This window comes from Lissotriton helveticus, chromosome 6, assembly GCF_964261635.1.
Source record: "Lissotriton helveticus chromosome 6, aLisHel1.1, whole genome shotgun sequence".
Taxonomy (NCBI): Eukaryota; Metazoa; Chordata; class Amphibia; order Caudata; family Salamandridae; genus Lissotriton; species Lissotriton helveticus.
In genome coordinates, this window is record NC_136067.1 from 1,652,941,081 (window position 1) to 1,652,967,307 (window position 26,227).

General features: G+C 51.3%; 1 protein-coding gene across 3 annotated transcripts in view; it reads right to left on the reverse strand.

The window, feature by feature from the left end:
• Nucleotides 1–26,227, reverse strand: part of GPCPD1 (glycerophosphocholine phosphodiesterase 1) — a 733,645-nt gene that overhangs the window by 179,112 nt on the left and 528,306 nt on the right. For all 3 annotated transcript variants that reach the window (XM_078649507.1, XM_078649508.1, XM_078649506.1), the window contains one exon: nucleotides 20,958–21,019. In XM_078649507.1, coding sequence (XP_078505633.1) covers nucleotides 20,958–21,019 — 62 coding nt within the window. The remainder of the gene's footprint in view (nucleotides 1–20,957; nucleotides 21,020–26,227) is intronic.

Consider the following 26,227-nt stretch of genomic DNA (forward strand, 5'->3'; position numbering starts at 1 on the left):
TTGTATTGAGGACATGCGCCCTGGCTGGGTCTTTAAAGATGTCTGGTGCGTGCTTTAGTACTCCTTTTAGCACAGGGAGTACACGTACACTCTTCTCTGATGTTGGGAAGGTGTTAAATAGAAAATCCTCCTCTATAGGGTCAGTGTGCATGTGTACGCCATGATACTGAACTGCTCTGTCCACTAGTTGGTTAAAAGCAACAGTGTCGTCAGTAGGAGATGACTTTGTGGGGAATGGAGAGGGATCGGGTATGGATTGTGTATAGTATGTGTCATCAGGATCATTATGGTCACTCCACGTGTCATCCTGGTTTCCTTGATCATCAGGTTGTATAAAATCATCCTGAGGATCTTCACCCATGTCTTCTTCCTGATCATATTCTACAGGTGGAGGAGAATATGTAACATAAGGCATGTTAGGAGTGGAAGGAGGAGGTGTGAAAGGTCTTGAAGGGGATGTGCCAAAGTCCTTTTTCTTAGGAGGAACAAGAGAAGGGGCTTCAGTGTCCAGTCTTCTTTTGTTTTTATTGTAGACTGATATATGTCCTGTATCAGGGTGTATATACAGTCTCTGTTGTTCTGGGTACACTGGATCTGGATGAAAAAGTTCTTCCTCCACTGTTCGTGGCTGCGGCGCCGAGGATTTTGGATCGGTCACCTACTTGTCTCTATTTATTTTTGGGTGAGTTTCGGACTCGAGGACCCTTGGGTGTGGAGCTTTTTTCGACTAGACGGATTTCTTTGGGTCGAGTGTCTTTTTAGGCTGGACGTCTTTTGTATGATGGGCAGCCTTCTTCGCCTCGACGGCCTTCTTCGCCTCGACGGCCTTCTTCGCCTCGACGGCCTTCTTCGCCTCGACGACCTTCTTGGGGTCGACGACCTTCTTGGGGTCGACGACCTTCTTGGGGTCGACGACCTTCTTGGGGTCGACGACCTTCTTGGGGTAGACTGTCTTCTTTGGATCTGCGACCTTCTTGGGGTCCTCCACTGTCCGTGGCGCCGAGGATTTTGGATCGGTCACCTACTTGTCTCTATTATTTATTTTCGGGTGAGTTTCGGACTCGAGGACCCTTGGGTGTGGAGCTTTTTTCGACTGAACGGATTTCTTTGGGTCGAGTGTCTTTAGGCTGGACGTCTTTTGTACGATGGGCAGCCGCCTCGACGGCCTTCTTCGCCTCGACGGCCTTCTTCGCCTCGACGGCAGTCATGGATCGTCGGCAGTCTTCGGATCGATGACCTTCTTGGGGTCGACGACCATCTTGGAATCGACGGTCTTCTTTGGATCTGCGACCTTCTTGGGGTCGACAGCCTTCTTCGGATAGACGACCTTCTTGGTGTCGACAGCCTTCTTCGGATAGACGACCTTCTTGGTGTCGACGCCCGTTCTCGGCTCTGCGGCCGTTTTTGAGTCGACGGCCTTTTTGTGCTCGACGACTTTTTTGGGTTGAGCGGTTTTGCTCGATGCTGAGGCCACTTTGGGAAGTGTTTTGCTCGGTCCCGGGGTACCGGAAGGCTTGGGTGTGGTCTTCGGAGCCGAGCCGGAAGGCGGGGTTTCTGAAGCGGTGTTTCGGTCGCGGTTAAGGCTTATAGGCGATGCTTTGACTAGAGCCTTGCCTGGAGGTGGAGGCGGAGTAGGGGCTTTGGTACTCACGGTTTGCCCCGGTGTGATCTGGTCATCGGAGTCCGACTGGTCCTTTACGGTGACTATTTCCAGGTCTTCAGAGCCCTCCGCCTCTGGGAGTTCATGTTCGTCGTCGAAAATGTTTTCCAGTTCTGGTGCCTGCCGCTGCATCTCTTGTCGAGCAGCTCTTCGGTTCCAGATAGTTTTCTTTGACCGGAGCAGAGCACAAGCTGGACAGTGTTCTTCGTTGTGCTCCGGAGATAGGCACCTGTTGCATACTTTATGCTTATCACTGTGTGGAAATTTGGATTCACACTGTGGGCATTTTTTAAACAGGGTCCTTTTCATCAGCAGGAGGCCCACGTGGCATCTTAAAGGCCCAACTGCCCGCGTCGACGACCGGAGAGAAGTGGAAGTGTTGTCGAGTCGAGGGATACCGAGCGGAAACAATACCGTTGAATGTAGACGGTTTTGGCCTTAGAAAGTTGGAAAACTTCGGTCCCGAAGTTGAAGCTGTCGCAGTGCATCCGAACCCAATGGTGGAAAAAAACAATCTGAAGATGGAGAAGATGCCCATGCGCACTGTAGTCCAGGGGAGGAGTCACCTATCTAGTCATACTTCGAAGACTCTTTCAAGACAACAAGGTGCAAACATCCGGACCCAACACAAGGCGGCGATCTATGCTAAGGTATGAATTCAGCAGCCCACATGCCTCGAACGGTGGGATAATCGTTTGAAACAATACAAACGCAGGAAGTGTCGATTGTGCGCCAAGGGGAACCCGAAGAATGGCTTTGAACCGGAGCGCAGCAATACACGTCCGAACCGATGGTGAGAAAAACTAACAATAGAGTCGATGCCCATGCGCACTATCATCGAAAGGAGGAGTCACCTATCTCGTGACTGGAAACACTTCTTCGAAGAAAAACTAGCAAACATCTGGACCCAACAATAGATGGCAGGAGTATGCAAAGCATGTGATCTACAGCTCACATGGCTCGAACAAAGGAGTTCGGAGATGGAAGCTCCAGGTTGAAGCACTTCAGTCAGGAGATTAGTCCTGATCTGCATGGAAGGCAGCTCTAGTCCAAGGAACTTGGCTGCCCTTTTAAACACCATGGCATAGGATGCCCCCTCCTGCGTAGCCACAGTTGGTGGAGAGAGCATGCTGTTGTGTCTTACGGAAAGGTTTTGTCCTGTCTATGTTATGCATTAACACTCTTGACATCTAGAAAGTGCAGAGTGCAATCTGCTACAGCCTGTGGGTGTGAAAATAAGGCTAACAGCTCAAGTGTCTGGTTAAGGTGGCAGCTAGAAACTAACCTAGGGAGGAATTTTGGATGTTACTCTATCCTGATGTACCTGAAAGAAATGCTCTTAAATGTAAAAACGTTATTTCACTCACTCATCTTACGGAAGTAATGGCTACAAGAAAAGCTGCCTTCCAGGACAAGAATTGGAGTGGGCAAGAGAGAAGTGGTTCAAAAGGAGGGCCCAGGAGTCTATTGAGGACTAGGTTAAGATTCAAGACAGGTGCAGGAGGTGTACTCGTTGGAATGACCCTTTTGAGGCCTTTATGAGTGGTACTCTGAATAACAAAATATGTTGCATATTCAGTAAGTAGTCAGCTACAGCAGCCAGGTGTAAACGAATAGATGTGCAGGCAAGGCCTGACTTTTGGAAGTGAAAAAAATAGATCTTGTACTAATGGTGTGAGAGGATTGACAGTTTTAGGAAGACCATAAATAAAACGTTTCCACTTGGCTGCATCACAGGCCCTAGTAGTAAGCCGGCGGGCCTCTGAGAATAGGTACACAAACTAAGACCTCAGAAGCCATATCGCAAGGTTGGGTGGCTGAAGGGTGCGGTGTCTGAGAGTGCTATGGTTTTGCGTGAGATTGTCCGACCAGCTGGGGACCTTCCTGTGTGGAACTAGAGAGTTTTAGCAGCGTGGAGTTCCATGGCTGGTGCGCCAAGTTTGGTGCCACTAAGATGGGTGTGAGGGATGTCTTTCTTTTCCTCCTGACCACAAAAGTAAGAAGTGAGACAGGCAGAAAAGCATAAGCAGATATCCCTGACCAATGTATCCATAGTGCATCGCCTATGACCATGGGTGTGGTAGTCTGATGGCAAAGTTTGGGCATTTTCGGCTGTGGCGAACAGGGCCATCTGTGGGAAACCCAACACTAAAAGTACGCAAGGCCTGAGGGTGGAGTTCCCATTCATGGACTTATTGGTGTGGCCTGCTAAGCAGATACCCCAGATTGATGCCCACCCTGAGAATGCCTTGAATGACCAGATGTACTCTATGATGTTTTCCCTTGTGCTCTATGCTACACTGTATAGCTATGGTGGATGTGTGCCACCTTGTTTTTGTAAGTTGAACATGGCAGTTGTGTTATCCGTGCGTGACAGGACTGCCTGGCCTTGGATGATAGGGTGATAAGGCCAGAAAGCGAGCTTAATGGATAGCAGCTCCAGGTTACTGATGTGAAATGTTTTTCGGGCAGAGGTCCAATGGCCCTAAACAGAGAGATGATTGAGATGCACTTCCCAACCTGTGAGTGAGGTGTCCATGGTGATGCTCTCTTATGGAATTGGGTCCAAAAAGGGCTGCCCCTGTAACAGGATGTTTATGTGCACCACAGCTTTAGTGTACCATCTCAACAGAGATGTGTGGGGGTCCTCAAGGTGACCCTCCACTTAACAGCACTGTGCCTGCCCCAAGGCACTGCAGTAACGGGCATATGTGGAGCCTGGAATGAGGGACTAAAGCTAGGCAAGAGGGCATCATGCCTAATACACGCATACCTCATCTGGCAGTCTGGCTGAAAAAGAGGTAGCAGGTTTTGGAAGTCTTGTACTCGTCCTGGGGTAGGCTTTTTCAACATGTGCAAGGAAAGGCTGTCCTTGAAAAGGCTTGAGGTGAGATTTGCTAAGATTGATGGTGAAGCCCAGTCTGTGCAAGGTATGTATTTATTGTGGGCTTGGTGTGTGCTTGGTAGAGTTGCTACGTGGTGCTCTTGATCAGCAAGTCGTGTAGGTAAGGTAACACCTGGATGCCGCTCTTCTTGAGATAAGCGGTCACCACTGCTAGACATTTGGTAAAAGCCCTTGGTGCTTGGTAACCCCGAAGGAGAACACTTTCGTATTGATAATGATGTCCACTAATCACAAACCTTGGGTATCTCCGATGTGCTGGGTGGATGGGTATGTGGAAGTAGGCGTCCTTCAGATCTAGGGCGGTAATGAAGTCGACAGCAGTAATGGAAAAGTGTCTTGTAGCGTCACCATATGAAAGTGCTCCAACAGAATGGAATGGATCTACTGAGAGGTCCAAGATCAAGGAGGGGCCTGAGAGAGCCGTCATTCTTGAGGATAAGAAAACAGAGGGAATATTCAAACTTTCAACAGTGTTGAGGCTCTATGGCCCCTATGTCCAGGAGAGCCTGCACTTCCTTGTGAAGTAGCTGCAGATGTTCTACAGATACTTGTAGTTGAAGGGGAATGTTTGGTGGGGTTTGTGTGAGTTCCAGACAATACCCCTCCTGTATAATATCTAGAACCCAACAGTTCTGACCAGCAGGATAGAAACCCTGCAATCTTCCCCCTTCAGGTGTCGTGTGATCGAGGGGAAAATGGAAGAGCAGCACTGTTTTGGGAGGGGAGTCCCTTTGGGGACTACACACTTGCCTCTATCCTTGCCATTGTTCCCTCTGTAGTAACCTCACGAGGAGGATTGTTGCACTGGCCTAGTGAAGATGGAAGAGATTTCTGAAGTTGGGGTCTTGGGTACACGAGAAACTTGTGTGCACCAAAAGGAGCCTCGGGGAGGTAGTGTTTGGAGGGCATACATGGCCTTGGCCGTATCAGTGTCTGACTTTACTTTTTTCAAGCATCTCATCGACCCGAGGGCTAAAGAGATGCTGACCTTCAAATGGGACATTAAGGAAGTGCTGCTGCACCTCCAGTTTAAACCCTGAAACACGCATCCAGGCATGGCGGCAGACGAGGATGCTTGTGTTAATGCCACAAGCGGCTGTATCCGCAGTAACCAGAGCGCAGAGTGTATTGGAAATAACCTTTGCTTATGCTACTAACTGTTGCCTTTTTTTTGCGGTACTGTTCTGGTATCAAGTTTGCCATCTGATCCCAGTGGTTGCCGTTAAACCTGGAGAGTAGGCCAATGGAATTGGAGATTTGCCAATGGGTCACCAAATGAGCCACCACTCTCTTACCTCTAGCATATACTGTTTTGCTCTCCCAGTTGAGAGGGGGCAAATCACCAGTGCCTAGTGTTTTTCCTGGCTCAATGAAACACTAGAAAGTCAGGGGGTAATTGCCCACAAATGTAAAGGGGGAGGAGGGGCACTGAGGGAGGCCATAAACTTCCTCTCTACTCTAGGCGTGCTAAATCTCCTTAACTGGTTCCTCAAAAATCTGTTGCAGGTGGCAGGTCTGAGAACCCACTTGAGCATGGAGAGGAATTAGAGGGAGTGTTGGGTAAAGGAAATTATTTCCATAAGGCAATTATACTCCTCTTGATGCACATGAAGCTATACGTTGTGAAAAGTGGCTGACCTATGTCGAACCTTATAGTACGAAGTAACATCGTCTGGTGGAGAGGATTTAGCAGAGTACATGTATGGATCAGTATTGGCAGAGGGTTCTACAGTACAGTCGTCCCAGAGATGTGGGCCCTGGGGGTCACAAGGAGGCCTCAGACTATCCCTGCACCCCCGTCCCCCCACCATGAGTGTGAGAAACCCAGAGATGAGTGCTGTGGAGACTCCAAAGGCAAAACTGGAGAAAGAGTGGAAGGCGAAGGAGGAGGGTGAGCAGGAGGGTAGTGGAAAGGTAGCACTGTAGGCTTTTGGGGTCTTTTAGAAGCAGGAGGCACTGAGGTGTTGATGGCTTCCTCAAAAGTCAATTTACTCTTATGAGGTACAGAATCCATTTTCCCCTGTGGGGGCTGAGCCAGAATCTTACCAGTGCCAGGCCCAATATGGATTTGCTGCTGCAGAGCATCAAGGTGTCTCTCCAGATGCTCATGGACTGGCTGTCCATTGTCATCAGAAGTGGCAGAGGAGGCAATAGTAGAAGGTGGCCATGATGAAACCGAAGAAGGTTGCCATCCAGAAGGGGTGGAGCTCAATCTCGGCTACAGAAGCTTTGGTTCGTAGGGTATCAGCACCAAACCGGACCTCTGGTACGAATGCTTCTGTAAAGGTTGTTTCTGCTCCAAAATCTTTGGCTCCAAGCTTTTTAAGACCAAGGGTGGTTGAGGCTGCACCTCTGGTTCCGGCACCGAAGTGGCAGATTAGGAATGAGGGTTTGAGAAGGACTTCAGCACAGAGTGTGGAGCAGGAGTCTGGTCCGGCTCAGACTGTTGGTGTTTTTACCATGGGAGGAAGGTAGTGGCGTACACTGCCATGTGGGTAGCACATGTGCTTGAAGCAAGCTTCTCCACATCATGGGTGGGGGGCAGAGGGGGTTTGTGGGGGTGTTGAAATACCCACTTTGGTTTTCTTTAGACTTTGGACTGGCGGAGGCTCTTCTGACTAGACATTAGCCTTGGAGTCAACATTTTCGATCAAGAGGTCCACCTCTATTTTGATACCTGGAGCATCTACATCTTAAACATCAGAACTCTTTCACTCACCAAAGATGTATGGGGTCTCTCCCTCCTCCTGCCTATGCTCCATGGCTGACGAGGCAACGAGCGCATCGGTTCCGAAGAGTCTTTTTGTTACGGAAGGCAAGACTCGCCGAACAGGAATCTTCGCAGTGTTTGGAAGTCGAGCAAAGATTGCAGCCTTCGTGGAGGTCAGACCTCAGATACTTGGAGTAGCAAGTAGGACAAACAGAATAGAGTCATTTCAATTACAGAGACATTCTCTAACCGGACTGTGGGAATTGAGAGGCTAGTGACTGACAGAGTGATAGGGTGCGCAACGGTATAGACCGACAAGAACGCGGGGAAGAGGGGAAAGGAGTTGGCCTAACGGCTAAGGTGCTCGACCTTGGGATCTGGGTTCGAGTCTCGGTAACGACGTCAAACATCCTGTGATTCTGGGCAAATCACTTACTCTCCCTGTGCCTAACAAAAATGAATGCGTGTCCTCATGTAACGTAACTGGTGCTATGTAAAGCGCTCTGTTACCCGATTCAGTTCGGGTCAAGTTCGCGCTATATAAAAACTCTGCAAAAAAAACAAACAAAAAAAACAACGCAGGATTGATTGGAACCACAGATTATGAAACTGATCTGAGGGCCCAGCAAGAACACCACAAAACGTCGAACTGGAGCTCCCCAGTCCGACTAGTCTGAACCTGACGGAAGGGGAAAAAACTATTAAACAAAGGAACCGATGCCCATGCACAATACCACTAACAGGTGGAGTCACTAGTTTCTGTGACTCAAAAAGATTTCTCTTTCTTCAAAAGAAGTTGTACAGATCTGAGCTTAACACTAGGTAGTTAAAGTATGCACAGCATGGGTATCTACAGCTACAAATGCCATGTACATTATTTCCGATGAGGAAAAATAATAATGTACAATTTGAGGGAAAAAGCCTCAGCCCTGTTCCTGGAATACTTATCTCACAAGCTAACAAAATATAACTGGGAGAGCAGTTAACCACCTGTACAAGGCTTGCTGGGGAAAGGGTGCCTATCAGGTCCTTAAGGAAATAGGCCTCCTTTTTCTATCTCTGTTAAATGTAAGCCTTCAGGCTGCAGTTATACATTCATGTTCAAAAAGCAGAACTTCATTGCACTATATTTCCTATTGAAAAATGCTGCAATTAAGTTCTATGAATACATTTGGGAGGAATATTCTGAACATTCATGATAAATGAGGCCTTGCTAGGCTGGCATTCAACAGATTAACTAAGAAGGCCATGGACAAAGACACTATTTGAAGTGCATTAAAAGAACAATATAGAAGTATGTCCCAAGGTCCGCACATGCAGTTGGAAATTACACAAGTGTTTATGACAATCAATGAAGCACAAACAATGTGGGAACTACTATTATAAATATATCAACGTTGAAGATCTGAAGTCTGAGGATTCTCTTCTCACACTTTATGCAAGGTAAAACACCATTAAGCATAAAAGTATCAGGGGGTTTGGATCTCAAGAGCTCTTCCTCGTTGCCCATAGTTTAACAATATAATGTGGTGGACAGGCTACACAAGGTGCAAGACTAAGGCAATGTTACATTTCTATGACAACTTTTTTTTTAAACAAACAGGTTATGTTATAAGCATGTGAATCTAACGCACAAGTTACTACTTGTGTAACGATATATCTGTAAGAGACATTAGTTAGTATTAGATTCCTTACCTTAGAATATCCCCAGGCGTCAGACTGGATCCGGAAATTTTTGCGTAGCAGTACCCTTGCGCGTCGGTAGGCGTCGTCTGCGGCTCCGCGTCCGTCGTGGGCGCCGTGATAACGTCGTCGGAGTACTTAGACGCCGCCTCCGCGTGCTGACGTCAGTTCTTAGACACAGCTTTTCCGCGCCAGAAACGCAGAGCCACGTTAAAAACCAACACTGGTGCCATTGAAACTAGGGCCCTGAAAGGGGACAACCCTAACCCTAGATATTGGTTCGCAGAACGGGGAGGATGGGTGGGTCGGTGTAGGAAGGTAGATCCCTGACTATGGTTGCCCCCAACTTTTTTGCCTGGTGTTTTGCTGGTTTTCTGACTTAGTTGACCTGGGACCCTGCTATGCAGGGCCCCAGGCCTACTGCTCTCTCTGTAAAATGGATTCCATGTACCTAAGGTACATATCTAAATTGGATACTGAGTCACCTTATCAGTCCCTGTACAGTGTACCTTAGGTACCCAGGGCATAGGTGTACCCAGGGCCTACCAGGGGCTGCAGCATGTATTATGCCACCCCTGGCTGGCCATCCAAATCTGACACAACTGGCTGCACGACAGCTGGGGCAAGGTGGTGTACTCACCCTTTGCTTTAGATATAGTATACCTATATCTAACCCTAAAATGGACACACAGATCTCCTATCAGTCACTCCTATGGCAGGCCTTAACAATCCTGAAGGCAGAGTGCTTGGAATCGTGTGAGATGGTGCTCTGGCATGAGCTGAGCCTGTCTGCGGCTTTCGGGATCCATCCCTTAGCCGTTTCCATGATATCGCATACCATATACTCTTAAGTGCATTATAATCCTCGCGGTTATATGCCAACTCTGGTATCGCTTTATCAAAACATGTCGAGTAAGGTGTCATACGAATTGGAATACTAACCCCTCGCCAATTCTGGCGACGGGGTTAGCATTCCACCCTTCTAGAGGGACACGACATGCATGTAACCTATAACCCGGTTAAAAGTCAGACAGAGCCTTAGCATCCACAAAATGGATGCTGCCACCGAGACACAAGTCTGCCCTCCTGCTGCTGGGAGTCCTCCCAGAGCAGGAGATAAGGACAAAGGGTTTCCTGCCAGGGGCGGTGCCAGCACCGTCCCAGACAGGGTTTTGTGTATTGTAGGTAGGCAGGGCTTCAGAGGAAGGTGACTGCACGTGGCACCCCGGTGCTCACTGTGCATAGGCTGGCTTAAACCAGTTCCAGGGACACTCCAGACCCTGTGCTGGGGAAAAGCCCGCCAAGGAAGTGGGTGTAACCACCCCCCTCCTGGTCCCACCCCTAGGGCAGGACTTAGTCGCGTGCCAGCCCCCTTTTCCAAGATAAAGGTAGAGACTGGCCCCCTTCCAAATCAGATCATCTTTGGAATCAAGATACCACTTTCCACGAAAGGACTTCACGATTTCTTCCTCAAGATTCTCCCTTGTGGCTAAGGAGTAGTCACCCTGCATCCGCAGGCACCATCCAAGAACACTGCGGTCTGCTGCACGTCCTTCCTCCGGAATCCGACTGCCCAGCTCGACGAGACCCGGCTTCCCTGGCACCTCTGACCTCTACCCACCTCTACAGCACAGCTGAGAACCGTGGGTGCGACGAGACCTCGAGGGACCGGCCATCGCCAAGACTGCACGACTTCTGCACAGCAAGCCCACCGAGTAATTTCCTGGTGAGTGCTTTGGGGTCCGAGAAGCCCCCACCCTGAGCAGCTCCAGCACCGAAGAGCAGCCCCCCAGCATCTCCACGATCGGCGTGGGGCCCTTCTGCTTTCTGCTGCTCACCGCGTTGTTTGGCTACTAGCCCGCTGGCTTGTGGCCTTCCGAACGACGCCCGACGACAACACTGCTGCTGGTCTGGTTGCTCCAGACTGGCCCTTGCTTCCCTCCATCGGAGAAGTACCCTGGACCCTCCTGGTCCGGCTAAGACGCCATTTTAGGTCCACCGCGTGGGCCTTGCATTTGCCAAGACTTGTTGCCCAATCCTGGGTCCAGCGACGTCGACAGCAAGAACCTTCGTGGGACAGCTCGCACCTCCATCCTGGTCGCCGACAACGCCTCCTGGTCCGAGAGACTGCAGAGCCCAGCAGCGCCCACTCACCTGACTGCGGTGACTTCGCCCGGTGCCATCCTGGTGCCCACTCAATCACTGGCTAGTGATTCAAGAACTTGGTCCCCTCTGCTTTCAGGTTTCCTTCTTCCTTGATCCAGGCTTGGATCCATCGAACTTTCCTTCACTGGTCGCCTGCCAGCAACTTCCTTCTTCCAGGCTCCTGGTCCGGCAACGAGATTCCCGACGTCTTTTCAGACCTATGCAGCTGCAGCCCCTGGGCTAGGTAACTTCGGCACTTCGGTGTCCCAGCATAGCCTCACTATCCAAGGGTCAGGATCCACTGTCGTTTTCTTCCTACCAGGTCGGGTTCGCCCGTGAAGACTAACTTTGCCTTTACTAGCTTCCATAGACTTTGTCCCGCATCCCGCGTGAGAGTGCACACTCTGCACCCGAGTCCCCTAGGTCTCCTAGAAGTAATCTAACGATTCTATAGTCAAGTCCTAGCGATTCCAAAGCCTATTAGTACTGTACTTACCTGCTAGTAATTTCGCATTCCACTTTTAAAGTATATGGTTTTTCGTGCCCCTCGGGCATTTGTGTATACTGTGCTAACTTAAGTATTTTTATAAGAGTTTTGTTGTGTGCTTAGCTCCCTGTCTCATAAAGAGCCAGGGTAGTCTTGTTATATATAAATACACTGTTTATTTTCATAACAACTTGTGTGGTGTCCTTTCACTGGGTGTTCAAGGGGTAATGTGATGGTAAAACAGCTGGCTTAACACGCCCTCTAGAGTCTTAGCCTTAGACTGCTCGTATCCATGCTACTAGGATAGCTGGTCTATAAGGTTGACTTACAACCAATCATCAATAAGGGTTGTTTGGACTGATATATAGTGATCACTAGAATAGTGAGCACTGCACATCAGGCCAACTTCTCACAGTCGGTAAGGAATCTAATACTAACTAATGTCTCTTACAGATATATCGTTACACAAGTAGTAACTTGTGCATCTGAAAGAGACACGTTACTATTAGATTCCTTACCTTAGAATAGATACCCCAGCAATACCAACCCCGGTGGTGGGTCTGCGAACCAATAATCACACCAGAAAGTCCTGGAGGACGGAACGGCCAAAGAAGCCATCCCTCCGGACTTGACTGTCCAGGCAGTAGTGTCTTGCAAACGTGTGCAGCGATGCCCACGTAGCTGCCTGACAGATATCCTGTAAGGGCACACCCCTGCCCAGGGCAGTTGTAGTCGCCGTGGCTCGGGTGGAATGAGCCCGTAATCCAACAGGGGGCTCCTTTCTAGCCAAGGAGTAGCATGCCTGGATACACAACATGATCCACCGGGAGATGGTCCTCTTGTGCACCGCTTTCCCCTTCTTAGCGCCCACGTAACCAACAAAGAGTTGGTCATCCACCCGGAACTGGCGTGTGCGATCCAAGTAAAATGAGAGCGCACGTTTTGGGTCCAGACGGTGGAGCCGCTCTTCCTCTTTAGAGGGATGCGGTGGCGGAAGAAGGTTGGCAAGGTGATATACTGCCCGATGTGGAAGGTCGTGACAACCTTGGGCAGGAAAGATGGCTTGGTACGCAGCACCACTTTGTCCGGATGGACAGAAAGGAAAGGTGGAGTACAAGAAAGGGCCTGGAGCTCACTCACTCTCCTGGCAGAGGTGATGGCAACCAGGAAAGCAGTCTTCAATGTCAGAAGACGAAGAGGACAGTTGTGAAGTGGCTCAAAGGGAGCGTACATCAGAAACGCAAGAACCAGGTTCAAGTCCCACTGAGGCATCACAAACGGAACAGGAGGAAACGTGTGTGTGATGCCCTTAAGAAATCTATTTACAATAGGGGACTTGAACAAAGAAGGTTGATCAGGCAGCCTTAGAAAGGCAGAAAGGGCAGAAAGGTAGCCCTTGATAGTGCCCAGAGCAGAGCCCTGCTGGGCAAGAGAAAGAAGGAAGAGAAGAACCTCAGAAAGAGGGGCAGCAAGAGGATCCACAGCCTTTGCTGTGCACCATGCCACAAATCTGTTCCACCTGCAGGCGTATACCGACTTTGTGGAGGGACGCCTGGCTGCCAGAATGACGTTACAGACTTCAGGAGGCAAGTCAAATGGCCTCAACTGTCGCCGCTCAATTTCCAAGCATGGAGGTGGAGACTGGACAGGTTCGGGTGGAGGACCGTCCCCTGCTGCTGCGACAGAAGGTCCTCCTGAAGAGGCAGACGAACCGGGGGATCGACTGACATACTGAGTAGCTCTGGATACCAGTACCTTCTCGTCCAGTCCGGAGCCACAAGGATGACTTGGGCCCGGTCGCGCTTGATCTTCTTCAGCACTCTGGGCAGAAGTGGTATAGGCGGAAAGGCGTACAACAGACCGCAACTCCACTCGCGACGAAAAGCGTCTCCGAGCGAGTGCCGCCTTGGAAATTCCAACGCGCAGAACTGATGACATTGCGCGTTCTCTTCGGTGGCGAATAGATCTAACCAAGGCTCTCCCCATCGCTGAAAGAGGCCTTGCGCCACGTCCGAGTTCAGAGGCCATTCGTGATCCATCATGCACCGTCGGCTGAGCACATCCGCCCTGGCGTTCAGAGAACCTGCCAGGTGTTGAGCCACCAGGGCCACGCCCTGGCGTTCCAGCCAATGCCAGAGGCGCAGAGCCTCCTGGCAAAGGGTCTGTAGGAGAGTGGGTTCTGCAATCCCATGGCCACCCCAGATTTTTGCTTTTTGCTTCACTGGTTTACGACTTTCCCTGGCTGTGGGCCTGCTAATCAGACCCACAGCCTAGCTGTTCTCTCTCTAAAATTACAACCATGTACCCTAGGTGCATTTACCAATTGGTACTGGGCCACCTTAACAGTCCCTGTACAGTATACCTTAGGTATCCAGGGCATAGGTGTACCCAGGGCCTACCAGGGGCTGCAGCATGTATTATGCCACCCCTGGCTGGCCATCCAAAACAGACACAACTGGCTGCACGACAGCTGGGGCAAGGTGGTGTAATCACCCTTTGCTTTAGATATAGTTTCCTATATCTAAACCTAAAATGGACACATATATTCCTATCAGTCACTCCTATGGAAGGCCTTATAAATCCTGAAGGCAGAGTGCTTGGAATTGTGTGAGATGGTGCTCTGGCATGAGCTGAGCCCGTTTGCAGCTTGCTGAACCAAGTCCTAATAGCTGTTCCATGATAACGCTATACCATATACTCTTAAGTGCATTATAATCCTCGCGGTTAAATGCTAACTCTGGTATAACATTATCAAAACATGTCGAGTAAGGTGTCATACGAATTGGAATACTACCCCCTCGCCAATTCTGGTGACGGGGGTAGCATTCCACCCTTCAAGAGGGACACGACATGTATGTAACTGTAAACCCCGGTTAAAAGTTAACTCAAGCCTCAGCATCACAAAATGGATGCTGCCACTGAGACACGAGTCTGACCTCCTGCTGCTTGGAGTCCTTCCAGCGAGGGAGGCCTGGACAAAGGGTTTCCTGTCAGGGGCGGTGCCAGCACCATACCAGACAGGATTTTGTGTATCCCAGGTAGGCAGGGCTGAGAGGAAGGTGACTGCAAGTGGCACCCCGGTGCTCACTGTGCATATGCCGGCTCAAACCAGTTCCAGGGGCACACCAGCCCCTAAGCTGGGGAGAAACCGGACAAAGGAGAGGGGTGTAACCACCCCCCTCCTGGTCCCACCCATGGGCAGGACCTAGTCGCGTGCCAGCCCCTTTTCTTAGAATAAAGGTAGGAGCGGGCACCCTTCCCAAATTGGATAATCTTGAAACTTGAACTACTTTCCACGAAAGGAACTCTTGTCATTCTCTGAAGACTCTCCCTTGTGGCTAAGGAGTAGCCACCCTGCACCAGCAGGCACCATCTAAGCGCTAGCGGTTTGCTGCACGTCCATCCTCCGGATCAAGACTGCCCAGCTCGACGAGACCCGGATTCCCTGCCATCTCTGACCTCTACCTGCATCATCAGCCCAGCTGAGATTAGTGGGTGCGACGAGACACGAGGGACCGGCTATCTTCAAGACCTGCACGACGCTTAACCAGCACGACCGCCGAGGGATCCTCGAGTGGGTGCACTGGGGTTTGAGAAGCCTCAACCCTCAGCAGCTCCAGCACCGAAGTCCAGCCCCCCAGCATCCACGAGATCTGCGTGGGGCCCTTCTGCTGCCTTGCTGTTTGCCACGTTGTCCGGTCACTTGCCCGTCGGCTAGTGGCCCTCCTGACGACGTACCACAACGTTTTCACCGCTGGTCTAGGTCCTCTAGACTGGCCCTTGCTCCTTGTTCAACAAGAAGTGCCCTGGACCCTCCTGGTCCACTCAAGACGCCATTTTGACTCAACCGCGTGGGCTTGCCTTTGCCAAGGCTTGTTGCTCCAATCCTGGATCCAGCATTGCCGACAGCAGACACTATCGTGGGACAGCTCGCACTTCCAGCCTGGACACCGACAACGCCTCCTGGCCCGTGTGGCTGCAGAGTCCAGCGTCACCCACTCACCTGATCGCGGTGACTTCATCCGGTGCCATCCTGGTGCCCACACAATCACTGGCTAGTGATTGAGAACTGAGTCCCCTCTGCTTTCAGGTCGTCTTCTTCACTGATCCAGCCTTGGATCACACCAAACATCTTCACTGGTCGCCTGCCAGCAACATCTTCTTTCAGGCTCCATAGACTACAACGAGGATTCCCGACGTCATTTGAACCCTATGCAGCCGCAGCCCCTGGGCTAGGTAACCCGAGCATTTCGGTGCTCCAGCACAGGTTCACTGTCCTAGTGTCCAGATCCTTTTTCGTTTTTAGTCTACCTAGTCGGATTCGTCCGGAAACAGTAACTTTAGAAATACTAGCATCCATAGACTTTGTCCCGCATCCCGCGTAAGAGTTCCCACTTTGCACCCGGGTTCCCTAGGCCTCCTGCTCCTAACCTGAGGGTTCAGTAAGGTAGTCCTAGCGGACCTGAAGCCTCTGGATCGTGTTACTTACCTGCTAGTATTTCGCATTCCACTTTTAGAGTATATGGTTTTTCGTGCCCCTCGGGCATTTGCGTTATTTGTGCAACTTGCAGTATTTTCGTAAGAGTTTTGTATTGTGCCTAGCTCCCTGACTCACAAAGGGCTCAGGGTAGTCTTGTTATTAATAAATATCCTTTATTTTTAGAACAACTTGTGTGGTGTCCTTTCACTTGGTGTTCAAGGGGTATATGTGATGGTAAAACAGCTGGCTTAACGCCCTCTAAAGTTTAGCCTAAAGACTGCTCTTGTCCACGCTACTAGGATAGCTGGTCTAATAAGGTTGACTTACAACCAATCATCAATAAGGGTTGTTTGGAATGATACAGAGTGATCACTAGAATAGTGAGCACTATATATCAGGCCAACTTCTCACAGGGTCCACGACCCCACCCCGCCCTGTTTGTTGCAGTACCACATGGCGGTGGTGTTGTCCGTGAACACCTGCACTACACTCCCCCGGACAGAGGGGAGGAATGGGTTCAGTGCTAGATGAATCGCCCGTAACTCCAACAGGTTGATGTGGAGCCGGGCCTCCGCCGGAGACCAGAGGCCTTTGATCTCCACCTCTCCCATGTGGCCTCCCCAGCCCTGGAGGGACGCGTCCGTCACAACTACGTGCTCCGGTTGGGGAAGGGAGAGGGATCTGCCGCTGACCCAATCGCGGTTCTTGAGCCACCACTGCAGCTGTCTCGCAGTGCCCTCCGAGATCAGGACGTGGTCGGACAGGTTGCCCTGATGCTGGGCCCACTGAAACTTCAGGTCCCACTGCAGAGCCCGCATCCGCCACCTGGCGTGATGCACCAGAAGGATGCAGGAGGCCATCAGCCCCAGAAGCCGCAGCGTCAACCTGACCGAGACCCGGGACAACGGCTGAAAGATGGGAATCAGAGCCTGAATATCCCGGACCCGCTGTTCGGGTGGATAAACCCGAAACCGCGCCGAGTCTAGAATCGCTCCGATGAAGAGGAGCTTCTGAGAGGGGCACAGGTGTGACTTTGGCACATTGGTGGAGAACCCCAGCTGGTGCAGGAGATCTGCCGTAGTCTGGAGGTGGCTGACGACTGACTGGGGCGAGCCCGCCTTCAACAACCAGTCGTCGAGGTAGGGGAAGACTGAAACCCCTAACCTGCGCAGATGAGCTGCGACCACCGCCATCACCTTTGTGAACACCCGTGGGGCGCTGGTAAGGCCGAAGGGGAGCACGGTATACAGAAAGTGCTTGTGGCTAACCGTGAACCGCAGGTAGCGCCGGCAGGACGGGGATGTGGAAATAAGCGTCCCGCAAGTCCAACGCTACCATCCAGTCTCCTGGGTCCAGGGCAGCTAGGACCTGAGCCAGTGTCAGCATTTTGAACTTCTCCTTCCGGAGGAAGCCGTTGACGTTCCGTAGGTCCAAGATAGGGCGTAGGCCCCCTTTGCCCTTCTTGGGTACCAGAAAGTAGTGGGAGTAGCAACCACACCCTACTTCTGGCCCAGGAACGCGCTCGATGGCCCCCTTGGCCAAGAGGGCCGTAACTTCCTCCTGCAGAAGTCGCAAATGATCCCCCGACACATGGTGGTTCTGCGGTGGCATGGCTGGAGGAGTCGTCTTGAAGGGGGCTGGAGGAGTCGTCTTGAAGGGGAGGGAGTAGCCCCTTCGGACGATCTGCAGCACCCACCTGTCCGAAGTGACGGTGCGCCAGTGGAGGTGGTGATGGCGAACCCTGCCCCCCACTGGCGTCACATGGGCCTGAAAGCACGGACTAGGAGGGTTTTGAGGCGGATGCTGCGGGGGAAGGTGTGGACTGACCTCGCCATTGCCCCCGACCGCCCGGACGGCGGTTCCCAAGGCCGCCACCGCGTTGGGTATTGCCCTGCGGAGTGTGGCTGGCGGCACGTGTGGGCGCACCCCTTCCGGGGCCACGAAAGGGGTGAAAAGCTGCCGATTGCTGGCGCGGGGCCGAGAGGCCCAAGGACTTGGCCGTAGCCCTGGAGTCCTTAAAGCGCTCAAGCGCACGGTCTGCTTTGTCGCCAAAGAGGCGACGGCCATCGAGCGGCATGTCCATGAGCGTGTTCTGGACATCTGCTGAGAAGTTGGCGGACCTCAGCCAGGCGTGGCGTCTGACCGCCACCATCGTTGCCATCGCTCTACCTAGCGAGTCGGTGGTATCCAGCCCACACCGGATGGAATATTTGGCTGCATCCCGGCCCTCCACAAGGGCTTGGCCGAGTTTGGCCCGTACCTCCAACGGACACTCTGGCAGCACTTCCGTGACCGTATCCCACAGAGAGTGGGTGTAACAGCCCAAGAGGCATGCAGTGTTGGAAGACCGCAGACCCAGACTAAGGGATGAGAAGATCTTTTTACCATACTGCTCATACCTCTTGGATTCCCTGTCCGGCGGGGCCGACGGGAACGCGGTCTGGGAATTGGAGGACTGGATGACCAGGCTCTCGGGGGTGGGGTGGGTGGACAGGAAACATGGGTAGCCCGGGGCTGGGCGGTGGCATCTGGCCACGTTCTTATCTACGGGCGAACCCGTAGCGGGCTTGGACCAAGTGCCCAGAAGAACGTTGGTCAAGGCCTCATTAAAGGGCAGCAGAGGCTCGGCCGAGCTTGACTGTGGTTTAAGGACCTCAGTGAGGAGATTAGTCCCCACGGCCGCGACGGGGAGCTCAAGGCCCAAGGCCTTGGCCGCCCTCATCAGCACCACACTATAGGTTGCCCCCTCCTCCGAAGCCACGGTAGGAGGGGAGACAAAACCAGTGTCTGGAGAGGTGTCCAGGCCACTGGCCTCCCCAAGGTCTCCTGCCCAGTCCTCATGAGACTGACACTCTCTGGTCAGAGGGTCCTCAGACCCCTCCCAGTCCTCTTCACCACCCATCTCCTGAAACTCAGGGTTCTCAACTAATGGGGCCTGTTCATAGAAGTGAAACTCTCCAAACGACGTCTGGAGCGGCGCCCATCGTGGCCGTCCCGGCGCCAGAAAAGGAACGAAGGTGGAACCGGGGACGGCGCCGCCCGAGGACGGCGCCGGAGGCGACACCTGAGGGTCCAACGCCGGGGAGGTCGTAAGGTCCACCGGCGACGAACCAGATCCCGAAGGAGGTCCAGCGGCGTCCTGCGGCGCCGGGACAACTGAACCCCTCAGCGCCGGGCCCGAAGGCGCCGGCGGGAAAACGGGAACCTGCGGCGCCGAGCCACGAAGGCACCGGCGGCGTCGGGGCCGCAGCACCCGACGGTGTCGGGGGCGAACCCCCCGACCCGCTAGGGGTCCCAGACGGGTCCGCTTGGCCCAAAGGCGCCGCGGAGCCCGTCGGAGGAGAGAGTTTCCTCATGGCCATGAGGAAGCGCTCGATCTCCTCCTGCGTCGCGTTTAGCCCAGGGACCGGAGGGTAAGGGGCTGGACGCGGCGCCCGCGACTCCAGGGACCGGAGGGTAAGGGGCTGGACGCGGCGCCCGCGACTCCGACGGAGCCGCGTGGGTGGTGTGACCCGAACCCCCGGCCGCATCGCGCGAGCGTCGGGGGGAGTCCGAAGAGCGATGACGCCGCTTGGACTTCTTGTGCTTCTTACCTGACGACGACTGCGACCCGGAGGAGTGCGGCCTACTCTCGGAGCTGTGGTGGCTCCGAGCCCGCGACCTGTCCCTCGACCTCCCATGGGACCGAGACCTCTCGCGGCGCGGGACCGACTGCCGGAGTTCGAGTCGCCTGCGGGACCGCTCCCGTCTGGCTTTTGAAGAGAGGGCCCGGCAGTCGGAGCAGGCCTGGTCGTCGTGATCGACGCCTAGACAAGTTAAACACAGGTGGTGAGGATGCGTGACCGACATCAGGCGGTCGCAATCCTCGCAGTGCTTAAAGCCGGGCATCCCTACGGCACCGATCGGAGTCGAAAGACTTCGAGAAATGATCAAAACCGATCAAAAAAGTCAGTCAAAAAATGACTAGGGTTACTGCTTTTTCCAGATCTGCGCTTGCTGGAGCGGAAAAAAGAAGAACTGACGTCAGCACGCGGAGGCGGCGTCTAAGTACTCCGACGACGTCATCACGGCGCCGACGACGGACGCGGAGCCGCAGACGACGCCTACCGACGCGCAAGGGTACTGCTACGCAAAAATTTCCGGATCCAGTCTGACGCCTGGGGATATTCTAAGGTAAGGAATCTAATACGAACGTGTCTCTTTCAGATATTAAGTGATATAATGGGTCTTTATTAAATAACTCAGACGTACACTCATTGCTGATGAATAATTTATGAAATTCACTTTCTGATAAGTTACTCATTCAGTAAGTGTTTTTATGGCGAACTGCTTGTTGCAGTTCCTTAAATATGGTGCTTCAAGAGCGCAAATGAATATGCTACTTACCAGTATGCATCTGTTCTTGGCATGTAGGGCTGCTAACATTCATATCTAGTGCATAGATCGCCGCCTAGTGTTGGGTCCGGATGATTGCACATTGTTGTCCTGGAAGAGTCTTCGAAGTATCACGAGATAGGTGGCTCCTCCCCTGGACTACAGTGCGCATGGGCATCGGCTCCATCCCTATTGACCTACTTTCTAATTTTATGCTCCAGTCTGTGTGGTTGTGTCATTTGTGGTCCCTCCTATAAGACCGACACGTGCACACCTGTCACAGATGTGGTCACTATAAGTGCAATAAAATGTTGACAGTTTTCCACAAGTCAGCCTCAGTAAGTTTTAAAATTCAGACCAATATTATATCACAAAACAACATTCCAACAGAGTGATGAAACTGTTGTTCATGTGTGCAAAAAGGAAAAAATACAAATAATCTTTATGGCAGCGCACCAAAATTTTATGACTGCAAATAAAGTTTATATTATCTTATCTTTCCGGAACACTTACCATTTGAAGAGAAGGGAATGGTTGGTTATCTGAAACTGAACTCTCTTCATCAGGAACGGATGCTGAAAACAAATTATATAGATATTTAAAAAAAATAGGAATCTAAGCAAGGGAATTAACTTTCATTCACGTACTCAGGAGAATAGAACTTCTATACATTGAAAAGCTATCAAAAGGAAAATTTTTACTTACCAAGTAAGAATCTGCCATCTAGTGTGGGCTTGGATGTGGGCAAGTGGTTTGTCTTCAAAGAAAGTCTTTTGAGTCAGTAAGTAGTGTGACTCCTCTCTCCTCTTAGTAATGAGCACCGTATTGACTCCATTGTTAAATTGTTTTCCGCATGGTAGGTGTTTGAAATGGAAGTCTCTGGTTGGAAATGGATTGCACCTTTGTCCAAGTAGAGACCCTTCTTCCTAGTTAGGGTAAGGGGGATACACTTCTAAAATAACCCCGGCTCACATCCTTAGTAACTTGACACGAGCAGACAGGCTTATCATGGAGGCAGTGTGTAAAGCATTTGTGCACACATACAGTAATACACTGAAAACACTCGAAAGGGACACCACACCAGTTTAGGAAAATAAGTAATCTTTATCTAAACCAAAACGACAAAAATCCACAATACAGTACTTCTTAGAAGGTAAAAACTGTTCTATCCATAGCAAACTATGGAGGCAACAATTTCAACCCAAAGTATCTTAGATGCGTCAAAATCTTTATCAAAAACAGCTGCAGGGGAAGGTGATGCATCGGTTCCTTACTCCAGGGAAGGTTAATGTGTTGGTTTCTTGCTGTGCGAGGAGGTGATGCGTCAGTTTCTTACTGGAGCCCCGGTGCCCTTGTAGACAAAATGCCCCTGTGCGATGTGTGGGGATCTGGGATGTGTCAGTTCTCGATGCAGTGACAACAGTGCTGCCTTGGTCTCTCTAGCCGCGGTCCCACGATGCATTTGTTTTTGCAGCCACATAGCAGGTCCTGCTTCGGATTTGGTGAAGTGATCTCGGACATTGGAGATTGGTACACGGAATTCGGCTTGTGGCGATTTCTCCAGCCATGGGCAGATGCTGCGTCTGTTTCACAGCAGCGATGCATCAGAAACTGGTGTGGATGAGCCATGCTTCTCGTGGTTGCATCTCTTTTTCATCTTCCAGCAGCAGGAACAACCTCTAGAGGCCCAGCTTAGCAACAGGTACCTCCTGGCAGGTCAGAACGCAGCAAAGAAGTTCAGGGGAGCAGGTGGTGAAGTCTTTGTGGCCTTGAGACTTCAGAACAGGAAACAAGCTCTACTTCAAGCCCTTGGAGATCTTCAAGCAGGGTACTCCGCAAAGTCTTTGTCTTCTCCTTGGCAGAAACAGCCACTGCAGGCCAGCCTCAGACAACACATAGCAATGGGGCAGTACTTTGCCTTCAGTTTTACCAGCTTTTCTCCTTGGCAGAGAATCCTCTTGAGTCCAGAAGTATTCTAAAGTCCTGGGGTCTGGGCCCCAATATGTATACAACATTTTCCTTTGTTATCTTGTGGCAGAGAGGCTCTGTGCTCAGTCAAAACCAGTACTGTCCTCTCAGGTCCAGCTTCCCAGCAGGAGGAGGAGACAGCATTGTGTAAGGCAGACCAGGCCCTTTAAGGTGAAAGGAAATGTCCTCCCCCTACTCTAAATACAGACCAGTACTATTTAGCCCAGCCCCATCCAGGAAAGGCAGGACACACCTCAACCCCCCCATTGTCTGTCTATATTGAATCCACATCTCCAGCCCCTGTTACTCCAAAGCCAGACATCAATCCACAAACCAGCAGAGGGACACAGGATGGTTAAACAAGAAAATACCTACTTTCTTAAAGTGTTTTTTCCAACACATGTAAAAATCATCCTTATTAAAAGATGCATCTTTATATTCAGAGTTTAGGCATACTAAGCTCCACCTTCCTATCTTGTCCCATTCAGAAGTTATATTTATAAGATGTTATAAATAAACTCAAATTCTATCTTATGGGATAGCCTTTCAATAGTGAAAAACAAAATTCTATATTTTCTTAGCAGTACCCCTGCGCGTCAGTCGACTTTGCGTCCGTAGTTTTTTGTAGTCTACTTTCCAGGCCAGAAGCGCATAGCCATGCAAGACACTGACAACTGGTGCACAAATCTAGGGCCCTGAAGGAGAGTCCCTTTCCCTAGTAGTCAGTTCACAGAACGGGGACGATGGGTGGGGCTGTAAGGAATCTATGACTAATATATGTCTCTCACAGAGATAGTTACCGAAGGTAAGTAGCTTGCTCATCTGAAAGAGACAGTTGTAGATTCCTTAGCTTAGAATCAATACCTCAGCAATACCAACCCAGGAGGTGGGTCTGCAAACCAAGTTCACACTAGAAAGTCCTGAAGAACCGTACAGCCAAAGAAGCTGTCTCTCCTGACTTGACTATCCAGGCAGTAATGCTTGGTGAACATGTGAAGTGATGCCCACGTGGCTGCCCAACAGATGTCACTGAGGGGGACTCCACGTCCCAAAACGGTAGTGGCTGCCGTCACCCTGGTGGTCTGGGTGTGCAGGCCTACCGGAGGTTCATTTTTCGCCAAGGAATAGCAAGCAAAGAACGACCCATCAAGAGATGGTTCGTTTTTGAACTGCTTAACCTTTCTTCGCACCCGCATAGCCCACAAAGAGTGGATCATCAACCCAGAATTGTTATGTGCGATCAAGATATAACAATAACGTACGTTTTGGATCCAGACGGTGGAGTCTCTCCTTCTTGGATTAATGCGGGGGCGGAAAGAAGGTGGGCAAAGTGATGGTCTGACCTATGTGGAAAGAGGTTACCACTTTGGGAAGGAATAAAGGTCTTGTGCGGGAGGGGAGGAGCCAAGATGGCGATCGGGATGGCTGCATAACCGCTTGGCTCCGTGAGCCCTCCCGCCCCACACATATATCCTGGCGATAAACCTGAGCAGTATTTGCTAATTTAAGTAGGTGAAGGAAAGCATTCACTTAACATCTGCTTTTGAGGCTCCACCGCGCAGTAGACCCGAAGAACTGTCCCCGTCTATTTGGCGGCCTTCGAGGTGCTGAGACCGGGATCTAGAGTGGGGGGAGTGTCCGGCCGTGATTGCACCACCAGCGGCCTCTGGTTGCGATGGGAAGCCGGTCAGAGAGAACCTGAGATCTGCGAGCCGGAAGAGATGATATCAACCCACTCCCAATAGTGGGTTGCCCTGTGGGAGGTGCGAAATAGCTGGGACGGAGGGAGTCCACGAGGCCCATTTCCCCTTCGGTGTGATACCCGGTTATGTTAACAGCCCTCCCTGGGAACCGGTGGGTGACTCCCGGGCAGCGGGGAGCTTGTTTAGCCTTTTGGTGACTCTCCTTTCTGCTGCCTGTCCTGACTATTGAGATCCCGCTGTGAATCCTGCTGATTCCGGGGGTCGGACCCGATCCTGAGGAGCGGTGGAGGAGAAAGAGAACGTGACGGCTGAAATGGCGGATGATACTTTCCCGTGCACCCCTCACCCGGGCAGAGAAACCGGTGCACAAGAGAATCCTGGGGTCCGACTATGCGAGAAAACGCCCACGCCCACACATATACTGGCTGCACTAACAACCCTGCAGACAGCCCTGATCCGGGAGGCCCGAGATTTGGGACGAAGGATGGCCGCCATTGTTGTCCCGCCATCTTGTAACGGCACGGATCGCTCTCAAGGAGGCGCCGATGTGTCTGCCTCTGCTTCATCGACGTATTCCCCGGATGAGTCTACATTCTTAGAGACGTGGATGGATTTGGTTCATGAGCTTACTGTAGATGCACCTGTGGTGCATGTGATTGTCTCACCGGGGCCTTTCTCTGCTCGGCAAGTGGGGGAACAGCATCGATACACGGCTTGGGCGGCCCCGTCGGGGTTTTGGCGCTTCCCGTATCGTGTGTTTCCCTTTCCGTGTCTGGCGGGACTGTGTTCGGACTCGAGACTGTTGGCGGTGTTGACATTGTTCCAATCAGACTTCCGCCATGCATCATCGGCGAAATTTCGGTGGCTGGGGTCCTATGGAGCGGCGACACTGCCTGACCCTCCCGGTGTAATCGGACCCTTTGCACTGCCTTGTATCCCGTTTGAGGGATGGTACTATTGACAAACGAGGCCAGGGGTGAATTCGCTTGGAACATGGAGGGACTCATGGCTGGTTGATTGCGTTATACGTGATTGCTGCTACCTGTACTTCTTCTACCATTACTGTTTATACGATTTTCGCACGCGGAGGTGGGAGGGGCCGGATGACCAGATCGAGGGCCCTTCTCCTGTATTCTTTCTTTCTCTTTTTCTCTTTTTCTTCTCTGTATTTCGGGTCTCTTATTTAGGGCGACAGGCACGCTGCTGGGGGGGTAGGCCGTAGCCTTTTGCAGGGGTGCAGGGTTGGGGGATGGGTTTGTTATTTTGTTCTATCTTTGTTTCTATGGCCCTTTGCCCTTTTCCTTTTTCGATGTCTTCGTCTTCCATGTCTCCCATATTGTGTTTCGCCTTGAGGGATGGGGCTAGTTCGCCATGATTGCTTAGTGTTTATTGCATCTATCCTGACTCATATACCCCCTCCCCAGTCTCTTTCATCTATGTACATCACTGGTGTAAAATCTTTTGCTTTTAGTTAGCTGTATTAGGGGTGTGTGATTATGCGACATTGATTTTCATTTTATTTTTCGTTATTACAAAATGAACCGTCTCAGATCCTTATTATCGCATGGTACTTTAATTATATGATCTATCTTGGATGCTACTCAGCTTTTGAACTCCGGACCGCTGTATGTTTTTATACTACATTAATTTTTTAATCGATTTGAATAGCGGCCGGCCGGACTGGTTGTAGGCCCATGTTTGTATCTCCGTACTATTACAATAAAGGTTCTTTAAAAAAAAGGTCTTGTGCGGAGTACAACCATGTCCAGATGGACTGCAAGGAAAAGAGGCTTAGATGAAAGAGCTCAGAGCTAACTCACCCTGTCAGCAGAGCGGAGGGCAACCGGAAAGGCAGTTTTAAGAGTCAAGAGCCTGAGATGGCAATTATATAGCAGCTCAAAGGGAGTGCACAAAGGTAGATTAAGACCAGATTCAAGTCCCACTGGGGCATCACGAAAGGAACATCAGGAAAGAGGCGAGTGATGTCCTTAAAAAAACAGTTTACAATAGGGGACTTGAAACGAGAAGGCTGATCAGGCAGCCGAAGAAAGGCGGAAATGGACAAAAGATAGCCTTTAAGAGTGCTCAGAGCAGATCCTTGCTGGGCTAAAG